This window comes from Hyla sarda, chromosome 12 (assembly GCF_029499605.1).
Source record: "Hyla sarda isolate aHylSar1 chromosome 12, aHylSar1.hap1, whole genome shotgun sequence".
In the NCBI taxonomy this organism is placed as follows: domain Eukaryota; kingdom Metazoa; phylum Chordata; class Amphibia; order Anura; family Hylidae; genus Hyla; species Hyla sarda.
The window spans coordinates 36,144,243-36,170,883 of NC_079200.1; the positions used below are offsets into that span (position 1 = coordinate 36,144,243).

Consider the following 26,641-nt stretch of genomic DNA (forward strand, 5'->3'; position numbering starts at 1 on the left):
GGGAGTAGACAAAAGCAAGGTCGGACGTAGCAGAAGGTCGGGGCAGGCAGCAAGGATCGTAGTCAGGGGCAACGGCAGGAGGTCTGGAACACAGGCTAGGAACACACAAGGGAACGCTTTCACTAGGCACAAGGGCAACAAGATCCGGCGAGGGAGTGCAGGGGAAGTGAGGTATACATAGGGAGTGCACAGGTGAACACACTAATTAGAACCACTGCGCCAATCAGCGGCGCAGTGGCCCTTTAAATCGCAGAGACCCGGCGCGCGCGCGCCCTAGGGAGCGGGGCCGCGCGCGCCGGGACAGGACCGACGGAGAGCGAGTCAGGTACGGGAGCCGGGGTGCGCATCGCGAGCGGGCGCCACCCGCATCGCGAATCGCATCCCGGCTGGAGGCGGTATCGCAGCGCACCCGGTCAGTGGATCTGACCGGGGCGCTGCAGTAGCGAGGGTGTAGCGAGCGCTCCGGGGAGGAGCGGGGACCCGGAGCGCTCGGCGTAACATATATTATTAATATATGGGGGTGATTTATCAAAACCTTTGCAGAAGAAAAGTTGTCCAGTTGCCTATAGCAACCAATCAGATCGCTTCTTTCATTTTTCACAGGCCTTCATGAAAATTAAAGAAGCAAGCTGATTGGTTGCTATGGGCAACTGGGCAAGTTTTCCTCTGCACAGGTTTTAATAAATCTCCCCCATAGTCTTTTGCTGCTTAGAAAGTAAAAGAGATTTTAAAGTATAATAGGAGCGTCTTGTGTTTAAATAAAATTGACAGTGTGCACTTATTATAGTTATTACTTTATAGGGTTACTCTGCCCCTAGACATCTTATCCCTTATCTGAGCGGATGACATTTGTTATGTGTGATGATCTAGGAGATTGCTAATTTCTTACCTTTATTTTTTTTTTCTTGCTGCACTCAAACTCTCACAAAGAAATGATGCAAATTTGAGGAAACTGAAAAATATTTCTGGAATCAGAAAATACAGCTGCATGGCATTTATCATTTTTTATCCTACACAACCTGCTTATTCGTGGTTTGGACGCACGCCTCAACATACCCATTTACATGGGAACAGTGCCAGGTCATAGCTCCGGGCATTAATCCTATCATAGTAATAAGTCATTAGGCTGCAATAAGATGTTTGCTAATAATGTGCTATGTAGGCACATAAAGTGTCTTAACAGCCGACAACACTGCATACTACACCCAAAGATAACAGTATATTACAAGATAACTAATACATCTATCTCAAGTATAGGTGACAGATAAAAGGAGCAGAGTGTGAGATAAGAAAAAAAGGTATGTGGGTCTGCACCATGAGATTATGTGGGGTTGAAACCCTCATAGGGGAGGAGGGTATTTATATAAGGATATAAAAATGATTACCATATATCAATAGATACATATTAAATTATGTGTGTGATCTGTGTTTATGTGGGTTTCCTCTCTCTTTTGGTTTCCTCCTTGCCCTGGTAGTTTCAACAATGCCCACAATGTGTTTCTGTAGGTTCCTGAATTAAATCACAGTAAACGTCTTTGAGACAGCCACAGAAAATTGCACAAAAAAAGGTCTTTTAGGGAGGTGGTCTTCAAGAAAAAGGAATAACAATTTCTCAAATAGGTGGTCTTTTGGGGAGGTTTCCTAGTTCACTAGGTTGAAAAAAGGCCAGTGTCCATTAAATTTGACCTATAATGCTAGATCCAGATTAAGTAAAAAAAATGTCTCAATGAGGCGGATGCCAATTGCCCCATAAAAAGCATACAGCATTCTATCAATAGACCTTCATATGCAGAAGCCAAGCTATTGGCATCCTAAGAACCCATGGCACGCCTCCTACAAATCTGCTTGTTTTTTGCTTTATATTGGCTCTTTATGTACATAGAAATTGTTAGGGTTTTTTTGTTACACTTTCTCTGTGCCATGACAATACTGCTGTGACCTACAGCGATTCAGTTATAATATGTAGACACCTGGTGGCAAGTGTTCAATTTTCAAACAGTGCCCCCCCCCCCCCCCCCCCCCAGGGGAAATTAAACATTACACATGTTCGCACACAAGGAGTAGTCTCGTTCAGAAGTTTTTGAGCCATTATGGCGGGGGAGCCAGCCTCTAAAACAGTGTGACCAGTGGCTGGACTCACACTGCTGCTCAGCCTATTACTGGCCGAGGCGGGACATTGCTGCAGCTGGCAATTTGCTCATAAGCAGTGTGGCACATTAACCACAGGTAACCAGGAAGAAGATGGCAGCGAAGGAAAATAATGGCAATACCGGGGCACCGAGGGAGTGGCGGCAGGTGAGTCTAGTTTGATGTTTTAGATGCTGGAAGCCCAGGCATAATGGTGCAAGAAACTTCTGAACAGGACTTCTTCTTTAAAGGGATTTCCATGTCACGCCAGGTCCTCCAGACCAAGAGAGATGCTCTTAGAAGAGGATCCTGAAAGGAGGTCATTGGAATTATTAATAACTTCAACAAGAAGATTAATCAACCAACCAGTAGCTGCTTTTGTTGGTTATTTTTCCAGGAACATCTCCACTCTTGGTCATGAGATGTGTCTGGTATTGCAGCTTTCGCATAAATAAAGATTAGCTGCAATACTAGAACTAGTCATAGACAAGGGTGGAGCTGTTAATGAAAAATTAGTTGGCCCTATTTTCTAATCCTTGACAGCCCCTTATGCATCGGTGATTCCTTTATATTCCAATATGATTAAAATATGTTTCATTTTATACATGAGGTTATATGTAGGTAATGGTTTGTGTCTTATACACAGAGCGTAATCTTCCATGTCATTGTCATAAGGTCACTGTGATTTTCTGCAACATCTGCAGTGATTGACATAAATCTTAAAGTCTGTGGCAGTCAAGCTAAGAAGCCCCGATGAGATTACTTAGGCCTCGTAGTTTAATATCAGGGTATCAGGATTTAGCCTGAGATGTCCGTCTTAACTGAGTGATTACTGAGATGGATTCAATCCTCCCCTGACAAAAGAAGACATAGAAAGATCATGTCATCTCTGACATCCTGAAACAATGGGACAAGTTAGACTGGGAGCGACCCACCAGGAAGAGTAGTATATGACGGTATATTCAAGCTACCTACAGGATATGCTTGCAGTTAGTAATACATAAATTTGCATAGGAGCTGTATACACAAAACTGTAGAAGATTACCGTATTTATCGGTGTATGACACGCACTGGCACTTCGTTTTCTTCTGCACCTCAGTTTGGTCCCGTGCCCTCCAGTGCCACATCATTCCTTCCCTTTTATCAGTCCTTGTGCCACATTTACCCCTCTCATCGCCACCCCCCATGTCTCATCATCCCTCCATGTCTCATCATTTCCCCCTGTCATAGACCACCACTAGCCATACAGACATTAATCATTTAGTGCCTCCCCCACCATCATTTCCCCCTGTCTCATCATCCCCCACCCTGTCTCATCATGTCCCCCATCATTCCCCCCCCATTTCCTCCTGTCTCATCATCCCCCACCCTGTCTCATCATGTCCCCCATCATTCCCCCCTCATCATTTCCCCCTGTCTCATCATCCCCCCCACCCTGTCTCATCATGTCCCCCATCATTCCCCCCTCATCATCTCCCCACCCTGTCTCATCATCCCCCAACCTGTCTCATCATGACCCTCATCACCCCACCCCCTCATCATTTCCCCCTGTCTCAAGCCAGTGGTCTTCAACCTGCGGACCTCCGCCAACGGCTGTCCGGGCATGCTAGTAGTTGTAGTTTTGCAACATCTGGAGGTCCGCAGTTTGAAGACCACTGTATGCTATTCTTCCCCTCCCTCATCATTCCCCCTTTTCCCTGCTTTTCATAGTTTTTTGTTTTTTTTCCTTACCTGGCTGGGCTTCGGCTGTCTTGCGGGCTATGGTCAGTGAAGCAGATGAGTGACGTCCTCTGCCGGGTTCTCTGCGCGGCATCAGGGATGTCACTTTTCGGCAGCGACTACAGGAAATGAAAAGTGACGTCACTGATGCCGCGCAGAGAAGCCGGGAGAGGACGTCACTCATCTGCTTCACTGACCGCAGCCCGCAAGACCCCCACGCCTGACCTGACCTGCCGAAGCGCAGCCAGGTAAGGAAAATTAAAAAAAATATATAAAAAGCAGGGAAAAATGGGAATGATGAGGGAGGGGGGGAGGTAAGAAAAATGTAAAGTAAAACTGTCACTTGTTTTCTCCCGCACTATCCACAGGTACTGGTGGATAGTGCGGGAGACGCTGATAAAAAGGTAGGGCAGATCCGAACAAGGTAGCGCTCATTTTAATCAACGTCTCCCGAACTGTCCACCAGTACCTGTGGATAGTACGGGAAAAAACAAGTGACAGTTTTACAGAGCGGGGAGGAGACGCCGCTGGTCACTGATTTAAAGTGTCCGCGGCTGTGCTGCTAATACTTAACAAGCAGCCGCTGCTGCGGCCGCTTTAAATCAGGGACCAGAAGATTTATCGGTGTATAACACACAGACAGGGTTTTTGCCTTAAAGGGGTTATCCAGGAAAAAAACTCTTTTTATATATATCAACTGGCTCCAGAAAGTTAAACAGATTTGTAAATTACTTCTAGTAAAAAATCTTAATCCTTTCAGTACTTATGAGCTTCTGAAGTTAAGGTTGTTCTCTTCTGTCTAAGTGCTCTCTGATGACACCTGTCTCGGGAAACGCCCAGTTTAGAAGCAAATACCCATAGCAAACCTCTTCTAAACTGGGCGTTTCGCGAGACAGATGTCATCAGAGAGGATTTAGACAGAAAAGAACAACCTTAACTTCAGAAGCTCATAAGTACTGAAAGGATTAAGATTTTTTAATAGAAGTAATTTACAAATCTGTTTAACTTTCTGGAGCCAGTTGATATCTATATAAAAAGTTTTTTCCTGGAATAGCCCTTCAAATTTAAGTTTTAAAAGTGTGTGTTATACGCCGATAAATACGGTATTTAGCAATACTTATTGCAAAGTTGCTTTATTTTTTAATTGTAGATACATTGGGTCAGTATAAAAATGGTTGCAAAACTGTGCATGCCCCCATTCAATGTTCTATGAAGTGATGCCGTTATGTCTACAGTATGGTTAAGAATATAGTTACATTTAGTGTCACGTGAGTGGATTGGACCATTTTATTTACAGGTGACAGTAGATGAAGAGCTAAGGCTTGTTTCACACCTATAAAGTACTATATGTGGCTGATATACATTAATATTCTAGCAAAAGGGACTTAAGCAGGATAACTAAAGTCTTCTAGGGTGACATTTATCAATGTTTGCTTATGTATTCCTTTTTTTAGTTATTTTTTTTCTTCAAATTTTTTTGCTTATGTGCGACTTATTTATCAACTGCCTTCAGCCTGTTGATAAATTTCTTTCATGTAAGCAATTATTCTTTTTTTGCTTTGGTAGTGGCTTTTTCTGCTCCATGTCCGAGCTGGAGTAAATTTAGTAGGATTTTTCATGTAATGCGACTTTTTTGCGACTTTCGCACTTGATAAATCTCTGACCACTGCAAGTCAAAAATCACTTTTTGCTTTGGTAAGCAAGATTTTATTTTTTGCTTAGGACACTGCACAATCAAAAAGAGTAGTTGCAAGTGCGACTTTTTTGCGACAATTTTAAGCAAAAAAAAAAAATACTAAATGCTTTGATAAATGTCCTCCCTAGTGTTTATGTTCAGAACCTTCAGAGTATAGATCAAGTCTTTGAGTCTTGCATCAATTGTTAGTAAGGGTAATTTGATACAGGACTAGGGCAATAAGTTGAATCTTTGTCCCAGGTTAAGGAAAGTCTAGATTTGTTTCTAGTCTAAAAACCTCAACATAACTATCCTACAACCAAGTTTTGGCCAGGCCAATATGGAAAGGTTATATTTAAAGTGGTACTTCTACAAGAATTTATGACATATCCATAGCCTATCTCTGGGTCCCCTACCTATCAGCAGAATAAATCCAGGATGCAGTGACTAAGGGGCTGTCTCAACAGGCTGGACAGGTGTCAGTGGGGTCCCACACGTATCAGACTTTTAAAGACTATCAACAGGATTGTCTACAGTGGGAACACTTTTTTTTTTACAGTACTTTAATGGGTCTGGTTTGACCACTGACACACTTTCACTAATCTACTCAATTAAGACCCTTTTGCAGAGACCTAGAAGGTCCCGACAACAAGAGCCAATCTCATTGATCGGCACTTAATTAATACACAAAGCTCAATCATTGTGTAGGCCAGGCTGCACAAATGATTGCTGGATCACTCATGCGGCCCTTTAACTTCTTTGTGGTTGGACGCACGACCCCTGTTTCCACGGGCAGTGTGCGGCTGACAACAATGATTTTGTGGCCTGCAAAATATATCTAAAATCGGCAAACGTACGACCGGTTTCTCATTCGGAGGCTGATCATTTGCCCTTTCACATGATTGAATTTATAAGGAATTATGTTCCTGTTATTTAGATAATAATAAACATAGGTGGCCTTTAACCTTTAAGTAGATCTGCCTGCTTTACATATTGCATCAGAATGTCAATGTGAAATACAATAAATAAGTTCATTTATAATGACATATTGGTCTGTTTTATTACAGATGTAATCCAATTTATGTGAATTTGACATTCTAACTACATATCCCAACATCTTCTTCTGCAAGTCAAAAGAGAAGCCTCATTTCCAAAATCTTACAAACACAATGTACTCTAAGCGCTGGACTACAATAGGAAAATGAGAGAAGTTCATTGCATGGCTCCAGGAATCCGGCTCAGTGTGAACGTCAGGACACAGAACAGCCACCCTTCTCTTTAAAGGGGTTTTTATCTTCTGGAACTCCTTTAATCAAGGGATCTTCTGTTGCTAGAGATTCCACAAAGGCCTTCATTTCCTGGGCTGACTTAGAGACCTTCAAAGAAATATAAAGAAAATAAGTTATAATGAACTTATAGGTCATGCCCCTACACCTGTGAATTATACCTGTGTTAAGTAGGCCATACACCTTCAATAGCTGTTGGCTGACCATTAAATTGGCCAACAGCTATCTCTCCTGATGACTATTACACATGAACTCTCTCTCTCATTACACATGAATGTGAAGGCCTAATCCAACATGCCTGGCCATTCTACCCCCTTACATTATCTTTACACAGATGGCCAGTCCCATCAAAGTCAATGGGTTTGTCTGGCTAGGCTAGGCTCACAATGATTTAATGTAGGACGTTATTAGGATCCATCCATCAAAAAGGGATACAAATGTGTACTGTGGCATTCTGCATTTCAATGAATCAAATGTAGTCACCTAGAGGGGCATTTACTAATCTTTTACTATGTCGTCTGGTTTTTACCCTGTTTTTTTCTACTTCATTTTTGACTATGTGCGACAAAATTACTTAATTGTTGCACGGCGTTAATAAATTTGGTACACATAGGCAAAAGTGGGAAATTTACTTCATGTAGTAGAAAAAATAGTCTGTTCCTTTTTCCTGCTGTCTGAATAGGTTTGGCTGCTGGTTTCCTTCTGGATCTTTTGTTTTTGAGTTTTTTTTTAGCTTTTTCACCACACTTAATAATTCAATAACTAAATTGTTGTCAGGGCTCAGAATAGTGGTAAACGGCGTTTAGTGTGTGTGTGTGTGTGTGTGTGTGTTTATAAAAAAATTTTAACACAGTTTTTTCTCCCTAAATGTACTTACTCTTTTTTTTTTTGTTACTTCTTCAACAGATCCGTATATCCTGTGGACTCCTTCGTATTCGGTGGACTACTTCGACGACCAGCGTTTTTCTTTGCTTGATGTTAATAAAATGGTTAACGAGGGCTTGTGGGGGAGTGTTTTTTTGTAATAAATTTTTTTTAAAACCTGTTGTGTTTTTGTTTTTTTTAAACTTTACTGGACAGGCTTAGTAGTGGAAGCTGTCTTACTGACGGAGTCCATTACTAAGCCGGGCTTAGCGTTAGCCACAAAAACAGCTAGAGCTAACCCCCAATTATTATCCTGGTACCCAATGCCACAGGGGTGCCGGGAAGAGCCGGTACCAACAGGCACGGAGCGTCAAAAATGGCACTTGTGGGCCTAGGCGGTAACAGGCTGGCGTTATTTAGGCTGGGGAGGGCCAGTAACAATGGTCCTCGCCCACCCTGGTAACGTCAGGCTGTTACTGTTTGGTTGGTATTTGGCTGAGAATAAAAATAGGGGGGACCCTATGTGTTTTTTTTTTTATATTTAATTATTTATTTAAAAAAATAAAATGCATAGGGTCCCCCCTATTTTTATTCTCAGCCAAATACAACCAAACAGTAACAGCCTGACGTTACCAGGGTGGGCGAGGACCATTGTTACTGGCCCTCCCCAGCCTAAATAACGCCAGCCTGTTACCGCCTAGGCCCAGGAGCGCCATTTTTGACGCTCCGGGCCTGTTGGTACCGGCTCTTCCCGGCACCCCTGTGGCGTTGGGTACAGGGGTAATAATTGGGGGTTAGCGCTAGCTGTTTTTGTGGCTAAAGCTAAGCCCAGCTTGGTAATGGACTCCGTCTATAAGACAGCTTCCACTACTAAGCCTGTCAAGTAAAGTAAGGAAAAAAAACAGGTTTTAAAAAATTTTTGTTACAAAAAACACACCCCCACAAGCCCTCGTTAACCATTTTATTAAAATTAAACAAAGAAAAACGCTGGTCATCGAAGTAGTCCACTGAATCCGAAGGAGTCCACAGGATACACGGATCTGAAATGAGAAGAAAAAAAATGGGTTAAGTACATTTATTATCACCTGCTCATACATCTCCCGCCCCGCATGACTACAACTGCCAGCATGCCCTTACAGTAAGGACATGCTGGAAGTTGTAGTTGTGTGGTGCAGGAGATGTGTGGGCAAGTGACAAGCTTGTCCCCTGCCCCCAGCTGCAGGACTACAACTCACAGCATGCCCTTACAGTAAGGTGGGGAGGAGGCTTGGCACAGTGTTTCCCAACATCTGGAGGCACCCTGGTTGGGAAACACTGTTTTAGGCCAGTGTTTCCCAACCAGGGTGCCTCCAGATGTTGCAAAACTACAACTCCCAGGATGCCTGGATAGCCAAAGGCTGTCCAGGCATGCTGGGAGTTGTAGTCTGCAACATCTGGAGGCACCCTGGTTGGGAAACACTGTTTTAGGGCTTGGGCAACTTACCAGCTTCCGTAGGATCCAGCGCTGCACGACACTGCCGCCCGACGATCTCCGTCACCGATCGTCGCTGGAGCCTCGGAAGGGTAAGTGAACGTCTTCGCCGGTCCCCTTCAGCTGTTTAGTTTTGCAACAGCTGGAGGACTACAGTTTACAGACCACAAACCAGTGGTCTGCAAACTGTGGCCCTCCAGCTGTTGCAAAACTACAACACCCAGCATGCCCTGACAGCCAAAGCCTTTGGCTGTCAGGGCAGGAGCCCGGTCTGACATTACAGTGCAGCCGCCCAGGCTCCTCATACTGCCTCCCCGCTACCCTCACTTATGGGGACACTGATATATACCCCCCCTTGTCTCCCGCCCGCGCCGCTCAGCTCCCGCTGCTACAAAACTACAACTCCCAGCGTGTCCTCACTGTAAGGGCATGCTGCGACTTGTAGTTTTGCAACAGTTAGCAGACAGATGGGAGTTGTGTGGTGCTGGCAGGTGAGGGGGGGGGGGGATGTAAATCACTGCAGTGTCCCTGTAGCGCAGTGAGGGTAGCGGGGAGAAAGTATGTCGGAGCCCAGGCGGCAGTAGCTTTTCTTGCTCCATGTTGGAGCTGGAGTAAATTTAGTCAATTTTTACGGCCGTTGCGACTGTTTATTGCGCAGCTGCGACTGTCGCAGTTAATAAATACCTGACCACTGCAAGTCAAAAATGCAAACTAGCGTAAATCAAGCGGGAAACTTTTTTTTACTGTCTAGCTCTTGCTAGAGAAAGTCGCACGAAAAATAGGGTAGGCGCAATTGCGACAATTTAGCGCCAAAAATAGTCAGAAAAAAATGACTAAAGCCCTTAGTAAATGCCCCTCCTAGTGGCTACATCTGGGCCGCTTCCTGCAGCTGTACCCTAATTTAATGGAACTGAAAAGAGTGGTCTGCTGAGCTTTTGTATAAAAGTAGAGGCAAAAAAAGAGACAACCGGGAGGCAGCGCCTCGTGTATTACCCTTGGCAGGTGAGGAATCCACTACACTTACTGGGTGAATAAACCCAGAATTTTAGTGAAGATGGCCGCTCACCTTATAAATGAAGAAATTGCGCATATCACCCCTCATCCGGGGTATCGAGAGATAGGGATCAGCTGCCAAGCCTGATGGTCACAGGAAGACGGGTATCTTCCTGTAGAAACTGAAGCAATTTTCGTAGAAAAGAACCACTATAATCCAGGCGCTGATAATCCAAACATGCAAGAAAGCAGGGAGGTATTTGTAAAACCAGAAGCTTTTATTGTATTACAGCATACAAGTTAACAGAATCATGACGCGTTTCGGGGTCTATTGCCCCTTCCTCAGATGATCATCTGAGGAAGGGGCAATAGACCCCGAAACGCATCATGATTCTGTTAACTTGTATGCTGTAATACAATAAAAGCTTCTGGTTTTACAAATACCTCCCTGCATCCTTGCATCTTTGGATTAAGCAGCGCCTGGATTATAGTGGTCCTTTTCTACGAAAATTGCTGAGCTTTTGAGCCCTGTTAATTTAGTGTATAGCAGTGAGAAGTGGCCCAAATGTAGTCACCGTATGACTACATTCAGGCCATTTGCAAAGAATAGGGCTCGTTGCAGTGTGCCAAAGTATGCTACAGCACAGTTTTTTTTGATAGGGTGCTGATGGATTCTAGTAAAGTACTGCATTAACTTAAAGTGTGAACCTAGCCTAAAGTGTACTGGATCCTTCTCAGAACCCAGCATCCAGACCGGAGCACCCAGACCTCAGATGGGGATTTCAGCCACTAAATTGCCTGTTGCACCACAACATCTTTAGATAAGTATGTTCTCTGACTTCCCACACTACACCCAATATTATACAGCACCAAAAGCCAGAGGAGGGCAAGATGCAGGGGAACACCCTACTTTTTTAAGGAGTTCATGTGGTCTATTCTTTTTTCAGGAGTCTCCTTTTAAGCTGGCGATTCACATAAGATAACTGTCGGTGGAAAAAATGGTAAGAGGAAAGAAAGCCCTACCAGACACTATTGGTGGCTGTTTATCCCTCTAAGAAACAAAAGCAAAGGACAGGTGGGATCCAACATGTCTGATCCTTCTCTCTGCAACAACTGCGATTGGGGCGAGTTGAGAAGCCAACATACAAATGAAATGGTCTACTAAAACTTCCAAAATCAGCAGTTCTGGCTGATCCTTATGTACGGACAGCTCTGAAGAGTTTAAACAATACCTACTAAACATGAAATATTTAAAAGAACACAGAGGAGAACTGATACAATTTGCTGTGCCTAAGAGGATGGCACGAGACATAGGGAAGTCAGAAGATGATGCACTGACATAGATAGGACTTATCCGACTTATAATTATATATATGCTTGTAAAGACTCTTATGTAGCCAAAACATTGGACGAATTTAATATATTTTCAAATCAATATGGGATAGCTGTGTGTGTTTTTTTACTTGCATTCTGGTAAGGTTTGTTGGGGACCAGATGGATGGAATACCCCTATGATAAGTAGACAAATGTTGGCCCCATCCTCCGTGTAAACAGCAGTGTGAAAATTGTGATATTTCAGGATTAATATAAATTTATAGTATCATACCATAAAACTAAATTAAGTACAACATTAATTTTATTACTCAGGGGGAAAATTGAGGAACCAAAAAATAGAAAGTGGGAAGCTCCTTAAAGAGGTACTCTGCTGCCCAGCATTTGGAACAAACTGTTCCGAACGCTGGAGTCAGCGCCGGTAGGTTGTGATGTCATAGCCCCGTCCTTCATGACATCACGCCCCCCCCCCCCTCAATGCAAGTCTATGGGAGGGGGCGTGATAGCCATCACGCCCCCTCAAATAGACTTGCATTGAGGGGGCGGAGCGTGACTTCATGAGGGGGCAGGGCTATGATGTCACAAGCTCCCGTCTCCAGCATTCGGAACAGTTTGTTCCAAACGCTGAGCAGTGGAGTACCCCCTTTAAGTTCCTAAATCATTTTCCTAAAAAAAAAAAAAAAAAAACTATAGTTAACTCAAGTCAAATCAATTTTTATCTGGAGAACACAATGTAAGTCATGGCTGTAGAACATCACTGACAATAGGTAATAGTGGGAAGAATGTATTATTAATTGCTCTTTGTTATGAGCTTTTCTTACATGTTCTTTACATCAAAGGGAACAAGACATGACTTTCATACTGCCTGAACCACGAATCTTTGAGGTAACAGGTTCCCTTACCATCCTCCTCCAGCCTTGATTGATAGATCTTGCCCAGGAACCACCCTAGTGACTCATGGTTCAGGCAGCATGAAAGTAATAATAGGTTCCATTTAACTTTAGCACACCTTTAAAGGAAATTTTTTAACGATTTTTTATTTTTGTTGAACATATAATACACCCTGTCTATTTAGGTATCATAATAATAAAAGTTCTTAACTAGAGGAGGCATTTTAAAGGTAGCTGGTTATAGGCTTGGCATCCACTTTAAAATAATAGATCCTATTATATACATGCATCAAAACCTAGAGCTACCCAAAAAAATCATATAACTTCAACATTATATATATATGTGTATATATATATAATTATATATATATATATATATATATATATATATATATATATATATATATATATATATATAGTGTGAAGGGTATGGTGGTCGATGGACGCTATGTGTCACCAAGGCTCCTGGCTTTGGTGAAGTAAGAGCCGGTATTATTCAATATCTATACTGAGATGAAGTCTGACACTTAGACTGTAGTATGGCTGGAAGGCCAATCCGAGATCGCTCATACTGGGAATGACCAAGTGCAAGGGGGGGGGGGGGTCATTCCCCACAATCCAGGCCGGCTTTTGTTTTGTTTAGGCTGCTTCGCCAGCTGAGGGGGATTTGCTATTTGCAGCTCACAGTGCAAGTGAAAGCTGTGTTTAGAGTTCTTCCCCCTGGTTGCTCCTAGAGTGGAAGCTGCTGAACAGCCTAGCTGGAGGCTTGGAAAAGTCCTTCTTAGTGCCACACGGCACGAACTAAGGTGTGAACAAACACCAAGGAAATACAGGTGGACTTGGTTATGTTTTCCTTTGTTCTGAGTTTAAAGACTGTTTTGCTGTATGCCCAAGTGTGAATAAAACACTGGACTTTGATTTAAAATTGCTGTCTACTTACCTCAAAACTGCAACCGCATTTATCTGCAAGAGCGAGTCATCAAAATATATATATATATATATATATATATATATATATATATATGAGAATATACAAGTATAAAATGGAGCATAGAACATACAAAGACATACAACTATACTAAATGATATTTTAAAGAGAACATACATCTATAAAGAAAAATACAACACAAGTGATTATGCAACCAGAAAGGAGAATGTATTCTTCATACATACATTAGAAAATACAGTACTCAGAAAAGATATAAATTTACAAAATGACACAACACAAGGAGACCGTCAGCTAGACATATAACTACACAAGAGAACATAACACAAGATGATCTACAACTACACATGAGATTATACAACAAAATAACATACACAACACAATAGAACATATAGGAACTGCATATGACTATAAACAAAATAACACTAGACAACACACAAAGGAACATACAACTGTATAAAATGACATGACACACGTGAACATACACCTACACAATCAAACTATACAAGAGAACATACAAGAAGTACATATGACTATACACAAAATAACACGAGAAAAGATAACATAACACAAGAAAAGGTACAACTACACAAGAGAACAGAGACATACAAAATATTACACAAGAAAACATACACCTACTTAAAAAAAATACAAGAACAAAACACAAGGAAGCATGCAACAAGAGTAGTTAAAAAACAACAACATTACACCCAAAGGAACATGCAACTATATAAAAAGACATGACAAGAGTAACACACCTACACAAGCAAACTATACAACAGAACTTACAACTACAAAACAGATGACAAATATTATACTACACAAACGTTTAAAACTATAGAAAATAACATAACAAAAAAATATATATAAAAACAGAAAACAACATAACACAAGTGAACCTACAGCTAAAACACCACCCAGCTTTTACATATAAATGAATGGACAGCTCTAGTCGGAGAAGAGTTAAAAAATTTGACGCATACCAACACCCTTTCTGTTTTGATTTCCTTCCGTAACTGCTCCACCTCCATCCTTAGAAGGTCTTTCTCTGTCATGTCTTGGGCCATCTTGCAGCTCTTTTGTTATTGGTGGAGTAGTCAGCAATATGGTAATAGGTTGAAGCTCTCTGATACACTCCAGGAGAAGAAGGTAAGTATGAAGAGAAATCACAAATGCTTCTCAGAAGATGGTATGTTGCTGCTTATCTAAATGTATGAAAATAATGTCTTTATGTACTGGGGATTCTGAGCCAGGTTCTACTATCTCCCCTCATGTCTCATCCCTCACGCTCAGTCCCACACTGTGGAAGACCACAGATGGAAGATCTCCTTTAATCCTAATCTGATAAAGGGTTTAGCATCTAACCTGCTTACAGCTCTATGGGCATATACAGTATATACATCTATGTGTCAGATAAAGAAAAAAGTCTTCATGTCTAGCACAACAAGCGAGGTGTTCAGTCCACATACAGTTATCATACATACTAGAATGCCTCTGATATATAATATATGTGCATCTGAGAATTACAGGAGGCTTTGAATCCCTTATCCATTACAATTAATTGTATCTCGGTTCAGTCTCCGCTCATTAAGCTGGAGCCCTGTCTGGTCTACTTAGTATTATTGTTTCTATTTCCCTTTAACAGCTAAGAACTAGGCCGAAGAGAAATGGTGCCTGCTGGTGCCATTGTTGCTATGGGCAAATTACAGATTGAGAAGATTTTATATTATTACTGGATCATTATAACATTGACAGCCGGAGAAGAACATTTATCAACCCAATGTGGTAGCTCATAAGGACCAAGATAAGAGGCATTTGTGCAGGGTTGGGGCACAACTTAGCTCCCCTTACCTTTTGGTGTTGTGAGCCTACCCAGTGAGCCCCTTAAAAGAGAATCTAATGCAGGACAACTTATCCCCTATCCATAGAGATACATGGATGGGGCAGGTCAGCCGCCATTTTGTGCAGAGGTTAACACGCCCTGTTCCCAGAGAAGGCTGGGGTCCCATGCAGGAGAGCACAGAGGGTCCCAGCAGTCAGACCCACTGAGATCAGACACTTATCCCCCATCCTTTGGATAAGATGTACATATATTATATATCAGAGGCATTCTAGAAATAAACAAACACCTGCTATCTATGGACAATGGAAATGTCATGGACCAAAACCTGGACTGGGCTCCATTTAGATTATTATTATTATTATTTTTTTCTTTTGCTATAGGGCCTTTCTCTATATACATTTAAGCATCCAGGTCTGGACATCATAATGAAGAAGTTAAAATGTCTTCAAGTTTGAAGTTGTCATTTGGCTAGTTCAACGCATAAAGAGCCTGAAAGCGTACTGTTATTAATATTTATCAACTTAAACAGTAAGAGATAAAGAGATAGGTCTGCAAACATTTAGAGCATCACAGATCTACAATATTCTTTCATCAGCCTAGTTCCGGTTGTATAGGTTGAAAGCAATCTTCAACTGGCCCAACAGAGTACCACAGAAGCCTCTTGTGGGCCTATGTTCTGGCCCTAAAGGTCCACAGATCATTTGGATATGACTTTAAAGCCAACATCTTGCCACTAGGGTGTAGTTCTTTTTGGATAATTCACAAATAACCTATTTGACCTCAGTAATGACCACAATTAGGTAGGCTGTCCTACTGTCGAGACCCCAGCTATCATCTTTGATCTGTGGGGAAACCAAACAGCAAGTATTAATTTACCTTATAGAATCACCACAGGGAAAAAGGCAATTACAGACTGAAACTCATGTAATATGGAAGTGCAGCCCCCCCCCACAAAGAGGAAGACACTGTTTGTAGTTGCTCTCTATTATGGTTCCTTGAAAAAAGGTTACACATGAAAAACTTCCCTCTATTTATTTAGGTAACCTGCCAACACAGAGGTTGTCAGGTCCCACCCACAGTTCTAGGGACTCTGAATAATAGTATGATCTTACTTAAAGTGTACCTGTCGTTAACAAACCCTTTTTATGTAATGTAGATAATACCATTATATGTATATTTGTAATATACATTGGTTAAAAAAATGTGTATATTTTTATCCCTGCGGCTATTGCATGTGTGTCTCTGTGAGGAGTCCAAATACAGGAAGCGTAGGGCTCTGTACACTGAGGATAAGCAGGGCTCTGTACACTGAGGACAAGCAGGGCTCAGCAAACTGAGGACAAGCAGGGCTCTGCACACTGACGACAAGCAGGGCTCTGTACACTGACGACAAGCAAGGCTCTGTACACTGAAGACATGCAGGGCTCTGCACACTGAGGACAAGCAGGACTCTGTACACTGACAACAAGCAGGCCTATGTACACTGATGACAAGCAAGGCTCTGTACACTGAGGACAAGCAGGGCTCTGTACACTGACAAAAAGCAGGGCTCTGTATACCGAGGACAAGTAGGGCTCTGTGCATCGAGGACAAGCAGGGCTCTGTACACCGAGGACAAGCAGGGCTCTGTACACAAAGGACAAGCAGGGCTCTGGACACTGAGGACAAGCAGGGCTCTGTACACTGACAACAAGCAGGGCTCTGTACACTAAGGACAAGCAGGGCTCTGTACACTGACAAGCAGGGCTCTGTACACTGAAGACAAGCAGGGCTCTGTGCACTGAAGACAAGCAGGGCTCTGCAAACTGAGGACAAGCAAGGCGCTGCACACTGAAGACAAGGAGGGCTCTGTACACTGAGGACAAGCAGGGCTCTGTACACTGACAACAAGCAGGGCTCTGTACACTGACGACAAGCAAGGCTCTGTACACTGAGGACAAGCAGGGCTCTGTACACTGAGGACAAGCAGGGCTCTGTACACTGAGGACAAGCAGGGACCTGTGCACTGAGGACAAGCAGGGCTCTGTGCACTGAGGACAAGCAGGGCTCTGTACACTGAGGACAAGCAGGGCTCTGTACACCGAGGACAAGCAGGGCCCTGTGCACTGAAATCAAGCAAGGCTCTGTGCACTGAGAACAAGCAGGGCTCTGTGCACTGAGGACAAGCAGGGCTCTGTTCACTGAGGACAAGCAGGGCTCTGTACACTGATGACAAGCAGGGATATGTGCACTGAGGACAAGCAGGGCTCTGTACACTGAGGACAAGCAGGGCTCTGTACACTGAAGACAAGCAGGGCTCTGTACACTGAGGACAAGCAGGGCTCTGTACACTGAGGACAAGCAGGGCTCTGTACACTGAGGACAAGCAGGGCTCTGTACACTGAGGACAAGCAGGGCTCTGTACACTGAGGACAAGCAGGGCTCTGTACACTGAGGACAAGCAGGGCTCTGTACACTGAGGACAAGCAGGGCTCTGTACACTGAGGACAAGCAGGGCTCTGTACACTGAGGACAAGCAGGGCTCTGTGCACTGAGGACAAGCAGAGCTCTGTGCACTGAGGACAAGTGGGGCTCTGTGCACTGAGGACAAACAGGGCTCTGTACACTGACAACAAGCAGGGCTCTGCATACTGAGGACAAGCAAGGCGCTGCACACCAAGGACAAGGAGGGCTCTGTACACTGAGAACAAGCAGGGCTCTGTACACTGAGAAAAAGCAGGGCTCTGTACTCTAATGACAAGCAGGTCTCTGTACACTGATGACAAGCAGGGCTCTGTACACTGAGGACAAGCAGGGCTCTGTACACTGAGGACAAGCAGGGCTCTGTATACTAAGGACAAGCAGGGCATTGTACACTGATGACAAGCAGGGCTCTGTGCACTGAGGACAAGCAGGGCTCTGTACTCTGAAAACAAGCAGGGCTCTGTACACTGATGACAAGAAAGGCTCTGTACACGGAGGACAAGCAGGGCTCTGTACACTGACGACAAGCAGGGCTCTGTACACTGACGACAAGCAGGGCTCTGTACACTGACGACAAGCAGGGCTCTGTACACCGAGGACAAGCAGGGCTCTGTACACCGAGGACAAGCAGGGCTCTGTACACCGAGGACAAGCAGGGCTCTGTACACTGAGGACAAGCAGGGCGCTGTACATTGAGGACAAGCAGGGCTCTGTACAGACAGGACAAGCAGGGCTCTGTACACTGAGGACAAGCAGGGCTCTGCACACCGAGGACAAGCAGGGCGCTGCACACCGAGGACAAGGAGGGCTCTGTACACTGAGGACAAGCAGGGCTCTGTACAGACAGGACAAGCAGGGCTCTGTACACGGACAACAAGCAGGGCTCTGCTCACTGAGGACAAGCAAGGTGCTGCACACCGAGGACAAGGAGGGCTCTGTACACTGAGGACAAGCAGGGCTCTGTACACTGAGGACAAACAGGACTCTGTACACTGAGGACAAGCAGGGCTCTGCACACTGAGGACAAGCAGGGCTCTGTACCCTGATGACAAGCAGGTCTAGGTAAACTGACAACAAGCAGGGCTCTGTACACTGAGGACAAGCAGGGCTCTATACACTGAGGACAAGCAGGGCTCAGCAAACTAAGGACAAGCAGGGCTCTGCACACTGACGACAAGCAGGGCTCTGTACACTGACGACAAGCAAGGCTCTGTACACTGAAGACATGCAGGGCTCTGCACACTGAGGACAAGCAGGTCTCTGTACACTGACAACACGCAGAGCTCTGTACACTGATGACAAGCAAGGCTCTGTACACTGAGGACAAGCAGGGCTCTGTACACTGACGAAAAGCAGGGCTCTGTACACCGAGGACAAGCAGGGCTCTGTGCACCGAGGACAAGCAGGGCTCTGTACACAAAGGACAAGCAGGGCTCTGTACGCTGAGGACAAGCAGGGCTCTGTACACTGAGGACAAGCAGGGCTCTGTATACTAAGGACAAGCAGGGCATTGTACACTGATGACAAGCAGGGCTCCGTACACTGAGGACAAGCAGGGCTCTGTACACTGACAACAAGCAGGGATCTGTACACTGATGACAAGAAAGGCTCTGTACACGGAGGACAAGCAGAGCTCTGTACACTGAGGACAAGCAGGGCTCTGTACACTGACGACAAGCAGGGCTTTGTACACTGACGACAAGCATTGCTCTGTACACTGACGACAAGCAGGGCTCTGTACACTGATGACAAGCAGGGCTCTGTACACCGAGGACAAGCAGGGCTCTGTACACCGAGGACAAGCAGGGCTCTGTACACCGAAGACAAGCAGGGCTCTGTACACTGAGGACAAGCAGGGCGCTGTACATTGAGGACAACAGGGCTCTGTACACTGAGAACAAGCAGGGCTCTGCACACTGAGGACAAGCAGGGCTCTGTACACTGATGACAAACAGGGCTCTGTACACTGAGGACAAGCAGGTCTCTGGGCACTAAGGACAAGCAGGGCATTGTAAACTGATGACAAGCAGGGCTCCGTACACTGAGGACAAGCAGGGCTCTGTACACTGACAACAAGCAGGGCTCTGTACACTGATGACAAGAAAGGCTCTGTACACGGAGGACAAGCAGGGCTCTGTACACTGAGGACAAGCAGGGCTCTGTACACTGACGACAAGCAGGTCTCTGTACACTGACGACAAGCATTGCTCTGTACACTGACGACAAGCAGGGCTCTGTACACTGACGTGAAAGCAGGGCTCTGTACACCGACGACAAGCAGGGCTCTGTACACCGAGGACAAGCAGGGCTTTGTACACCGAGGACAAGCAGGGCACTGTACACTGAGGACAAGCAGGGCGCTGTACATTGAGGACAAGCAGGGCTCTGTACAGACAGGACAAGCAGGGCTCTGTACACTGAGGACAAGCAGGGCTCTGCACACTGAGGACAAGCAGGGCTCTGTACACTGAGGACAAGCAGGGCTCTGTACACTGACGACAAGCAGGGCTCTGTACACTGACGACAAGCAAGGCTCTGTACACTGAGGACAAGCAGGGCTCTGTACACTGTCGACAAGCAGGGCTCTGTACACTGACGATAAGCAGGGCTCTGTACACTGACGACAAGCAGGGCTCTGTACACTGACGACAAGCAGGGCTCTGTACACTGACAACATGCAGGGCTCTGTACACTGAGGACAAGCAGGGCTCTGTATACCGAGGACAAGCAGGGTTCTGTACACCGAGGACAAGCAGTGTTCTGTACACTGAGGACAAGCAGGTCTCTGGGCACTGAAGACAAGCAGGTCTCTGGGCACTGAGGACAAGCAGGTCTCTGGGCACTGAGGACAAGCAGGTCTCTGGGCACTGAGGGCAAGCGGAGCTCTGTACACTGAGGACAAACGGGGCTCTGTACACTGAGGACAAGCGGGGTTCTGTACACTGAGGCCAAGCGAGGCTCTGTACACTGAGGACAAGTGGGGCTCTGTACACTGAGGACAAGCAGAGCTCTGTACACTGAAGACAAGCAGGGCTCTGTACACTGACGACAAGCAGGGCTCTGTACACTGACGACAAGCAGGGCTCTGTACACTGACGACATGCAAGGCTCTGTACACTGAGGACAAGCAGGGCTCTGTATACTGAGGACAAGCAGGGTTCTGTACACCGAGGACAAGCAGCGTTCTGTACACTGAGGACAAGCAGGTCTCTGGGCACTGAGGACAAGCAGGTCTCTGGGCACTGAGGACAAGCAGGTCTCTGGGCACTGAGGACAAGCAGGTCTCTGGGCACTGAGGGCAAGCGGAGCTCTGTACACTGAGGACGAACGGGGCTCTGTACACTGAGGACAAGCGGGGTTCTGTACACTGAGGCCAAGCGAGGCTCTGTACACTGAGGACAAGTGGGGCTCTGTACACTGAGGACAAGCAGAGCTCTGTACACTGAGGACAAGCAGGGCTCTGTACACTGAGGACAAGCAGGGCTCTGTACACTGAGGACAAGCGGGGCTCTGTACACTGAGGACAAGCGGGGCTCTGTACACCGAGGACAAGCAGCGTTCTGTACACTGAGGACAAGCAGGTCTCTGGGCACTGAGGACAAGCAGGTCTCTGGGCACTGAGGACAAGCAGGTCTCTGGGCACTGAGGACAAGCAGGTCTGTGGGCACTGAGGGCAAGTGGAGCTCTGTACACTGAGGACAAACGGGGCTCTGTACACTGACGACAAGCAGGGCTCTGTACACTGAGGACAAGCAAGGCTCTGTACACTGAGGACAAGCAGGGCTCTGTACACTGTCGACAAGCAGGGCTCTGTACACTGACGATAAGCAGGGCTCTGTACACTGACGACAAGCAGGGCTCTGTACACTGACGACAAGCAGGGCTCTGTACAATGACGACATGCAGGGCTCTGTACACTGAGGACAAGCAGGGCTCTGTATACTGAGGACAAGCAGGGTTCTGTACACCGAGGACAAGCAGCGTTCTGTACACCGAGGACAAGCAGGTCTCTGGGCACTGAGGACAAGCAGGTCCCTGGGCACTGAGGACAAGCAGGTCTCTGGGCACTGAGGACAAGCAGGTCTCTGGGCACTGAGGGCAAGCGGAGCTCTGTACACTGAGGACAAACGGGGCTCTGTACACTGAGGACAAGCGGGGTTCTGTACACTGAGGCCAAGCGAGGCTCTGTACACTGAGGACAAATGGGGCTCTGTACACTGAGGACAAGCAGGGCTCTGTACACTGAGGACAAGCAGGGCTCTGTACACTGAGGACAAGCAGGGCTCTGTACACTGAGGACAAGCGGGGCTCTGTACACTGAGGACAAGCGGGGCTCTCTACACCGAGGACAAGCAGCGTTCTGTACACTGAGGACAAGCAGGTCTCTGGGCACTGAGGACAAGCAGGTCTCTGGGCACTGAGGACAAGCAGGTCTCTGGGCACTGAGGACAAGCTGGTCTGTGGGCACTGAGGGCAAGCGGAGCTCTGTACACTGAGGACAAACGGGGCTCTGTACACTGACGACAAGCAGGGCTCTGTACACTGAGGACAAGCAAGGCTCTGTACACTGAGGATAAGCAGGGCTCTGTACACTGTCGACAAGCAGGGCTCTGTACACTGACGATAAGCAGGGCTCTGTACACTGACGACAAGCAGGGCTCTGTACACTGACGACAAGCAGGGCTCTGTACACTGACGACATGCAGGGCTCTGTACACTGAGGACAAGCAGGGCTCTGTATACTGAGGACAAGCAGGGTTCTGTACACCGAGGACAAGCAGCGTTCTGTACACCGAGGACAAGCAGGTCTCTGGGCACTGAGGACAAGCAGGTCTCTGGGCACTGAGGACAAAAAGGTCTCTGGGCACTGAGGACAAGCAGGTCTCTGGGCACTGAGGGCAAGCGGAGCTCTGTACACTGAGGACAAACGGGGCTCTGTACACTGAGGACAAGCGGGGTTCTGTACACTGAGGACAAGCAGGGTTCTGTACACCGAGGACAAGCAGCGTTCTGTACACCGAGGACAAGCAGGTCTCTGGGCACTGAGGACAAGCCTGTCTCTGGGCACTGAGGACAAGCAGGTCTCTGGGCACTGAGGACAAGCAGGTCTCTGGGCACTGAGGGCAAGCGGAGCTCTGTACACTGAGGGGAAGCGGGGCTCTGTACACTGAGGACAAGCGGGGTTCTGTACACTGAGGCCAAGCGGGGTTCTGTACACTGAGGCCAAGCGGGGCTCTGTACACTGAGGACAAGCAGGGCTCTGTACACTGAGGACAAGCAGGGCTCTGTACACTGAGGACAAGCAGGGCCCTGTACACTGAGGACAAGCAGGGCTCTGTACACCGAGGACAAGCAGGGCTCTGTACACTGAGGACAAGCAGGGCGCTGTACATTGAGGACAAGCAGGGCTCTGTACAGACAGGACAAGCAGGGCTCTGTACACTGAGGACAAGCAGGGCTCTGCACACTGAGGACAAGCAGGGCTCTGTACACTGACGATAAGCAGGGCTCTGTACACTGACGACAAGCAGGGCTCTGTACACTGACAACAAGCAGGGCTCTGTACACTGACGACATGCAGGGCTCTGTACACTGAGGACAAGCAGGGCTCTGTACACTGAGGACAAGCAGGGTTCTGTACACCGAGGATAAGCAGCGTTCTGTACACCGAGGACAAGCAGGTCTCTGGGCACTGAGGACAAGCAGGTCTCTGGGCACTGAGGACAAGCAGGTCTCTGGGCACTGAGGACAAGCAGGTCTCTGGGCACTGAGGGCAAGCAGAGCTCTGTACACTGAGGACAAACGGGGCTCTGTACACTGAGGACAAGCGGGGTTCTGTACACTGAGGCCAAGCGAGGCTCTGTACACTGAGGACAAGCGGGGCTCTGTACACTGAGGACAAGCAGAGCTCTGTACACTGAGGACAAGCAGGGCTCTGTACACTGAGGACAAGCAGGGCTCTGTACACTGAGGACAAGCGGGGCTCTGTACACTGAGGACAAGCGGGGCTCTGTACACTGAGGACAAGCAGGGCTCAGTACACTGAGGACAAGCAGGGCTTTGTGCATTGAGGACAAGCAGGGCTCTGTGCACTGAGGACAAGCAGGGCTCTGTACACTGAGGACAAGCAGGGCCCTGTACACTGAGGACAAGCAGGGCTCTGTACACTGAGGACAAGCAGGACTCTGTACACTGAGGACAAGCAGGGCTCTGTGCACTGAGGACAAGCAGGGCTCTGTATACTCAGGACAAGCAGGGTTCTGTACACCGAGGACAAGCAGCGTTCTGTACACCGAGGACAAGCAGGTCTCTGGGCACTGAGGACAAGCCTGTCTCTGGGCACTGAGGACAAGCAGGTCTCTGGGCACTGAGGACAAGCAGGTCTCTGGGCACTGAGGGCAAGCCGAGCTCTGTACACTGAGGACAAGCAGGGCTCTGTACACTGAGGACAAGCAGGGCTCTGCACACTGAGGACAAGCAGGGCTCTGTACACTGACGACAAGCAGGGCTCTGTACACTGACGACAAGCAAGGCTCTGTACACTGAGGACAAGCAGGTCTCTGGGCACTGTCGACAAGCAGGGCTCTGTACACTGACGATAAGCAGGGCTCTGTACACTGACGACAAGCAGGGCTCTGTACACTGACGACAAGCAGGGCTCTGTACACTGACGACATGCAGGGCTCTGTACACTGAGGACAAGCAGGGCTCTGTATACTGAGGACAAGCTGGGTTCTGTACACCGAGGACAAGCAGCGTTCTGTACACCGAGGACAAGCAGGTCTCTGGGTACTGAGGACAAGCAGGTCTCTGGGCACTGAGGACAAGCAGGTCTCTGGGCACTGAGGACAAGCAGGTCTCTGGGCACTGAGGGCAATCAGAGCTCTGTACACTGAGGACAAACGGGGCTCTGTACACTGAGGACAAGCGGGGTTCTGTACACTGAGGCCAAGCGAGGCTCTGTACACTGAGGACAAGCGGGGCTCTGTACACTGAGGACAAGCAGAGCTCTGTACACTGAGGACAAGCAGGGCTCTGTACACTGAGGACAAGCAGGGCTCTGTACACTGAGGACAAGCGGGGCTCTGTACACTGAGGACAAGCGGGGCTCTGTACACTGAGGACAAGCAGGGCTCAGTACACTGAGGACAAGCAGGGCTTTGTGCATTGAGGACAAGCAGGGCTCTGTGCACTGAGGACAAGCAGGGCTCTGTACACTGAGGACAAGCAGGGCCCTGTACACTGAGGACAAGCAGGGCTCTGTACACTGAGGACAAGCAGGACTCTGTACACTGAGGACAAGCAGGGCTCTGTGCACTGAGGACAAGCAGGGCTCTGTATACTCAGGACAAGCAGGGTTCTGTACACCGAGGACAAGCAGCGTTCTGTACACCGAGGACAAGCAGGTCTCTGGGCACTGAGGACAAGCCTGTCTCTGGGCACTGAGGACAAGCAGGTCTCTGGGCACTGAGGACAAGCAGGTCTCTGGGCACTGAGGGCAAGCCGAGCTCTGTACACTGAGGACAAGCAGGGCTCTGCACACTGAGGACAAGCAGGGCTCTGTACACTGACGACAAGCAGGGCTCTGTACACTGACGACAAGCAAGGCTCTGTACACTGAGGACAAGCAGGTCTCTGGGCACTGTCGACAAGCAGGGCTCTGTACACTGACGATAAGCAGGGCTCTGTACACTGACGACAAGCAGGGCTCTGTACACTGACGACAAGCAGGGCTCTGTACACTGACGACATGCAGGGCTCTGTACACTGAGGACAAGCAGGGCTCTGTATACTGAGGACAAGCTGGGTTCTGTACACCGAGGACAAGCAGCGTTCTGTACACCGAGGACAAGCAGGTCTCTGGGCACTGAGGACAAGCAGGTCTCTGGGCACTGAGGACAAGCAGGTCTCTGGGCACTGAGGACAAGCAGGTCTATGGGCACTGAGGGCAAGCGGAGCTCTGTACACTGAGGACAAACGGGGCTCTGTAGACTGAGGACAAGCGGGGTTCTGTACACTGAGGCCAAGCGAGGCTCTGTACACTGAGGACAAGAGGGGCTCTGTACACTGAGGACAAGCAGAGCTCTGTACACTGAGGACAAGCAGGGCTCTGTACACTGAGGACAAGCAGGGCTCTGTACACTGAGGACAAGCAGGGCTCTGTACACTGAGGACAAGCGGGGCTCTGTACACTAAGGACAAGCAGAGCTCTGTACACTGAGGACAAGCAGGGCTCTGTACACTGAGGACAAGCAGGGCTCTGTGCATTGAGGACAAGCAGGGCTCTGTGCACTGAGGACAAGCAGGGCTCTGTACACTGAGGACAAGCAGAGCCCTGTACACTGAGGACAAGCAGGGCTCTGTACACTGAGGACAAGCAGGACTCTGTACACTGAGGACAAGCAGGGCTCTGTGCACTGAGGACAAGCAGGGCTCTGTTTACTGAGGACAAGCAGGGTTCTGTACACCGAGGACAAGCAGCGTTCTGTACACCGAGGACAAGCAGGTCTCTGGGCACTGAGGACAAGCCTGTCTCTGGGCACTGAGGACAAGCATGTCTCTGGGCACTGAGGACAAGCAGGGCTCTGTACACTGAGGACAAGCAGGGCTCTGTACACTGAGGACAAGCAGGGCTCTGTACACTGAGGACAAGCAGGGCTCTGTACACTGAGGACAAGCAGGGCTCTGTACACTAAGGACAAGCAGAGCTCTGTACACTGAGGACAAGCAGGGCTCTGTACACTGAGGACAAGCAGGGCTCTGTGCATTGAGGACAAGCAGGGCTCTGTGCACTGAGGACAAGCAGGGCTCTGTACACTGAGGACAAGCAGGGCCCTGTACACTGAGGACAAACAGGGCTCTGTACACTGAGGACAAGCAGGACTCTGTACACTGAGGACAAGCAGGGCTCTGTACACTGAGGACAAGCAGGGCTCTGTACACTGAGGACAAGCAGGGCCCAGTACACTGAGGACAAGCAGGGCTCTGTACACTGAGGACAAGCAGGGCTCTGTACACTGAGGACAAGCACG

At 47.5% G+C, this 26,641-nt stretch overlaps 1 protein-coding gene across 1 annotated transcript in view; it reads right to left on the bottom strand.

Annotated features, from left to right (window-relative positions):
• Positions 1 to 6,756: 6,756 nt before the first annotated feature.
• The window catches only part of GNGT2 (G protein subunit gamma transducin 2), a 32,668-nt gene continuing 12,783 nt past the window's right edge, over positions 6,757 to 26,641 (bottom strand). The window contains exons 2-3 of the mRNA XM_056548260.1: positions 14,287 to 14,508; positions 6,757 to 6,897 (exon numbers count right to left, since the gene is read on the bottom strand). Of these exons, the coding sequence (XP_056404235.1) occupies positions 6,772 to 6,897; positions 14,287 to 14,370 (210 nt within the window). The 5' untranslated portion in view covers positions 14,371 to 14,508 and the 3' untranslated portion in view covers positions 6,757 to 6,771. The remainder of the gene's footprint in view (positions 6,898 to 14,286; positions 14,509 to 26,641) is intronic.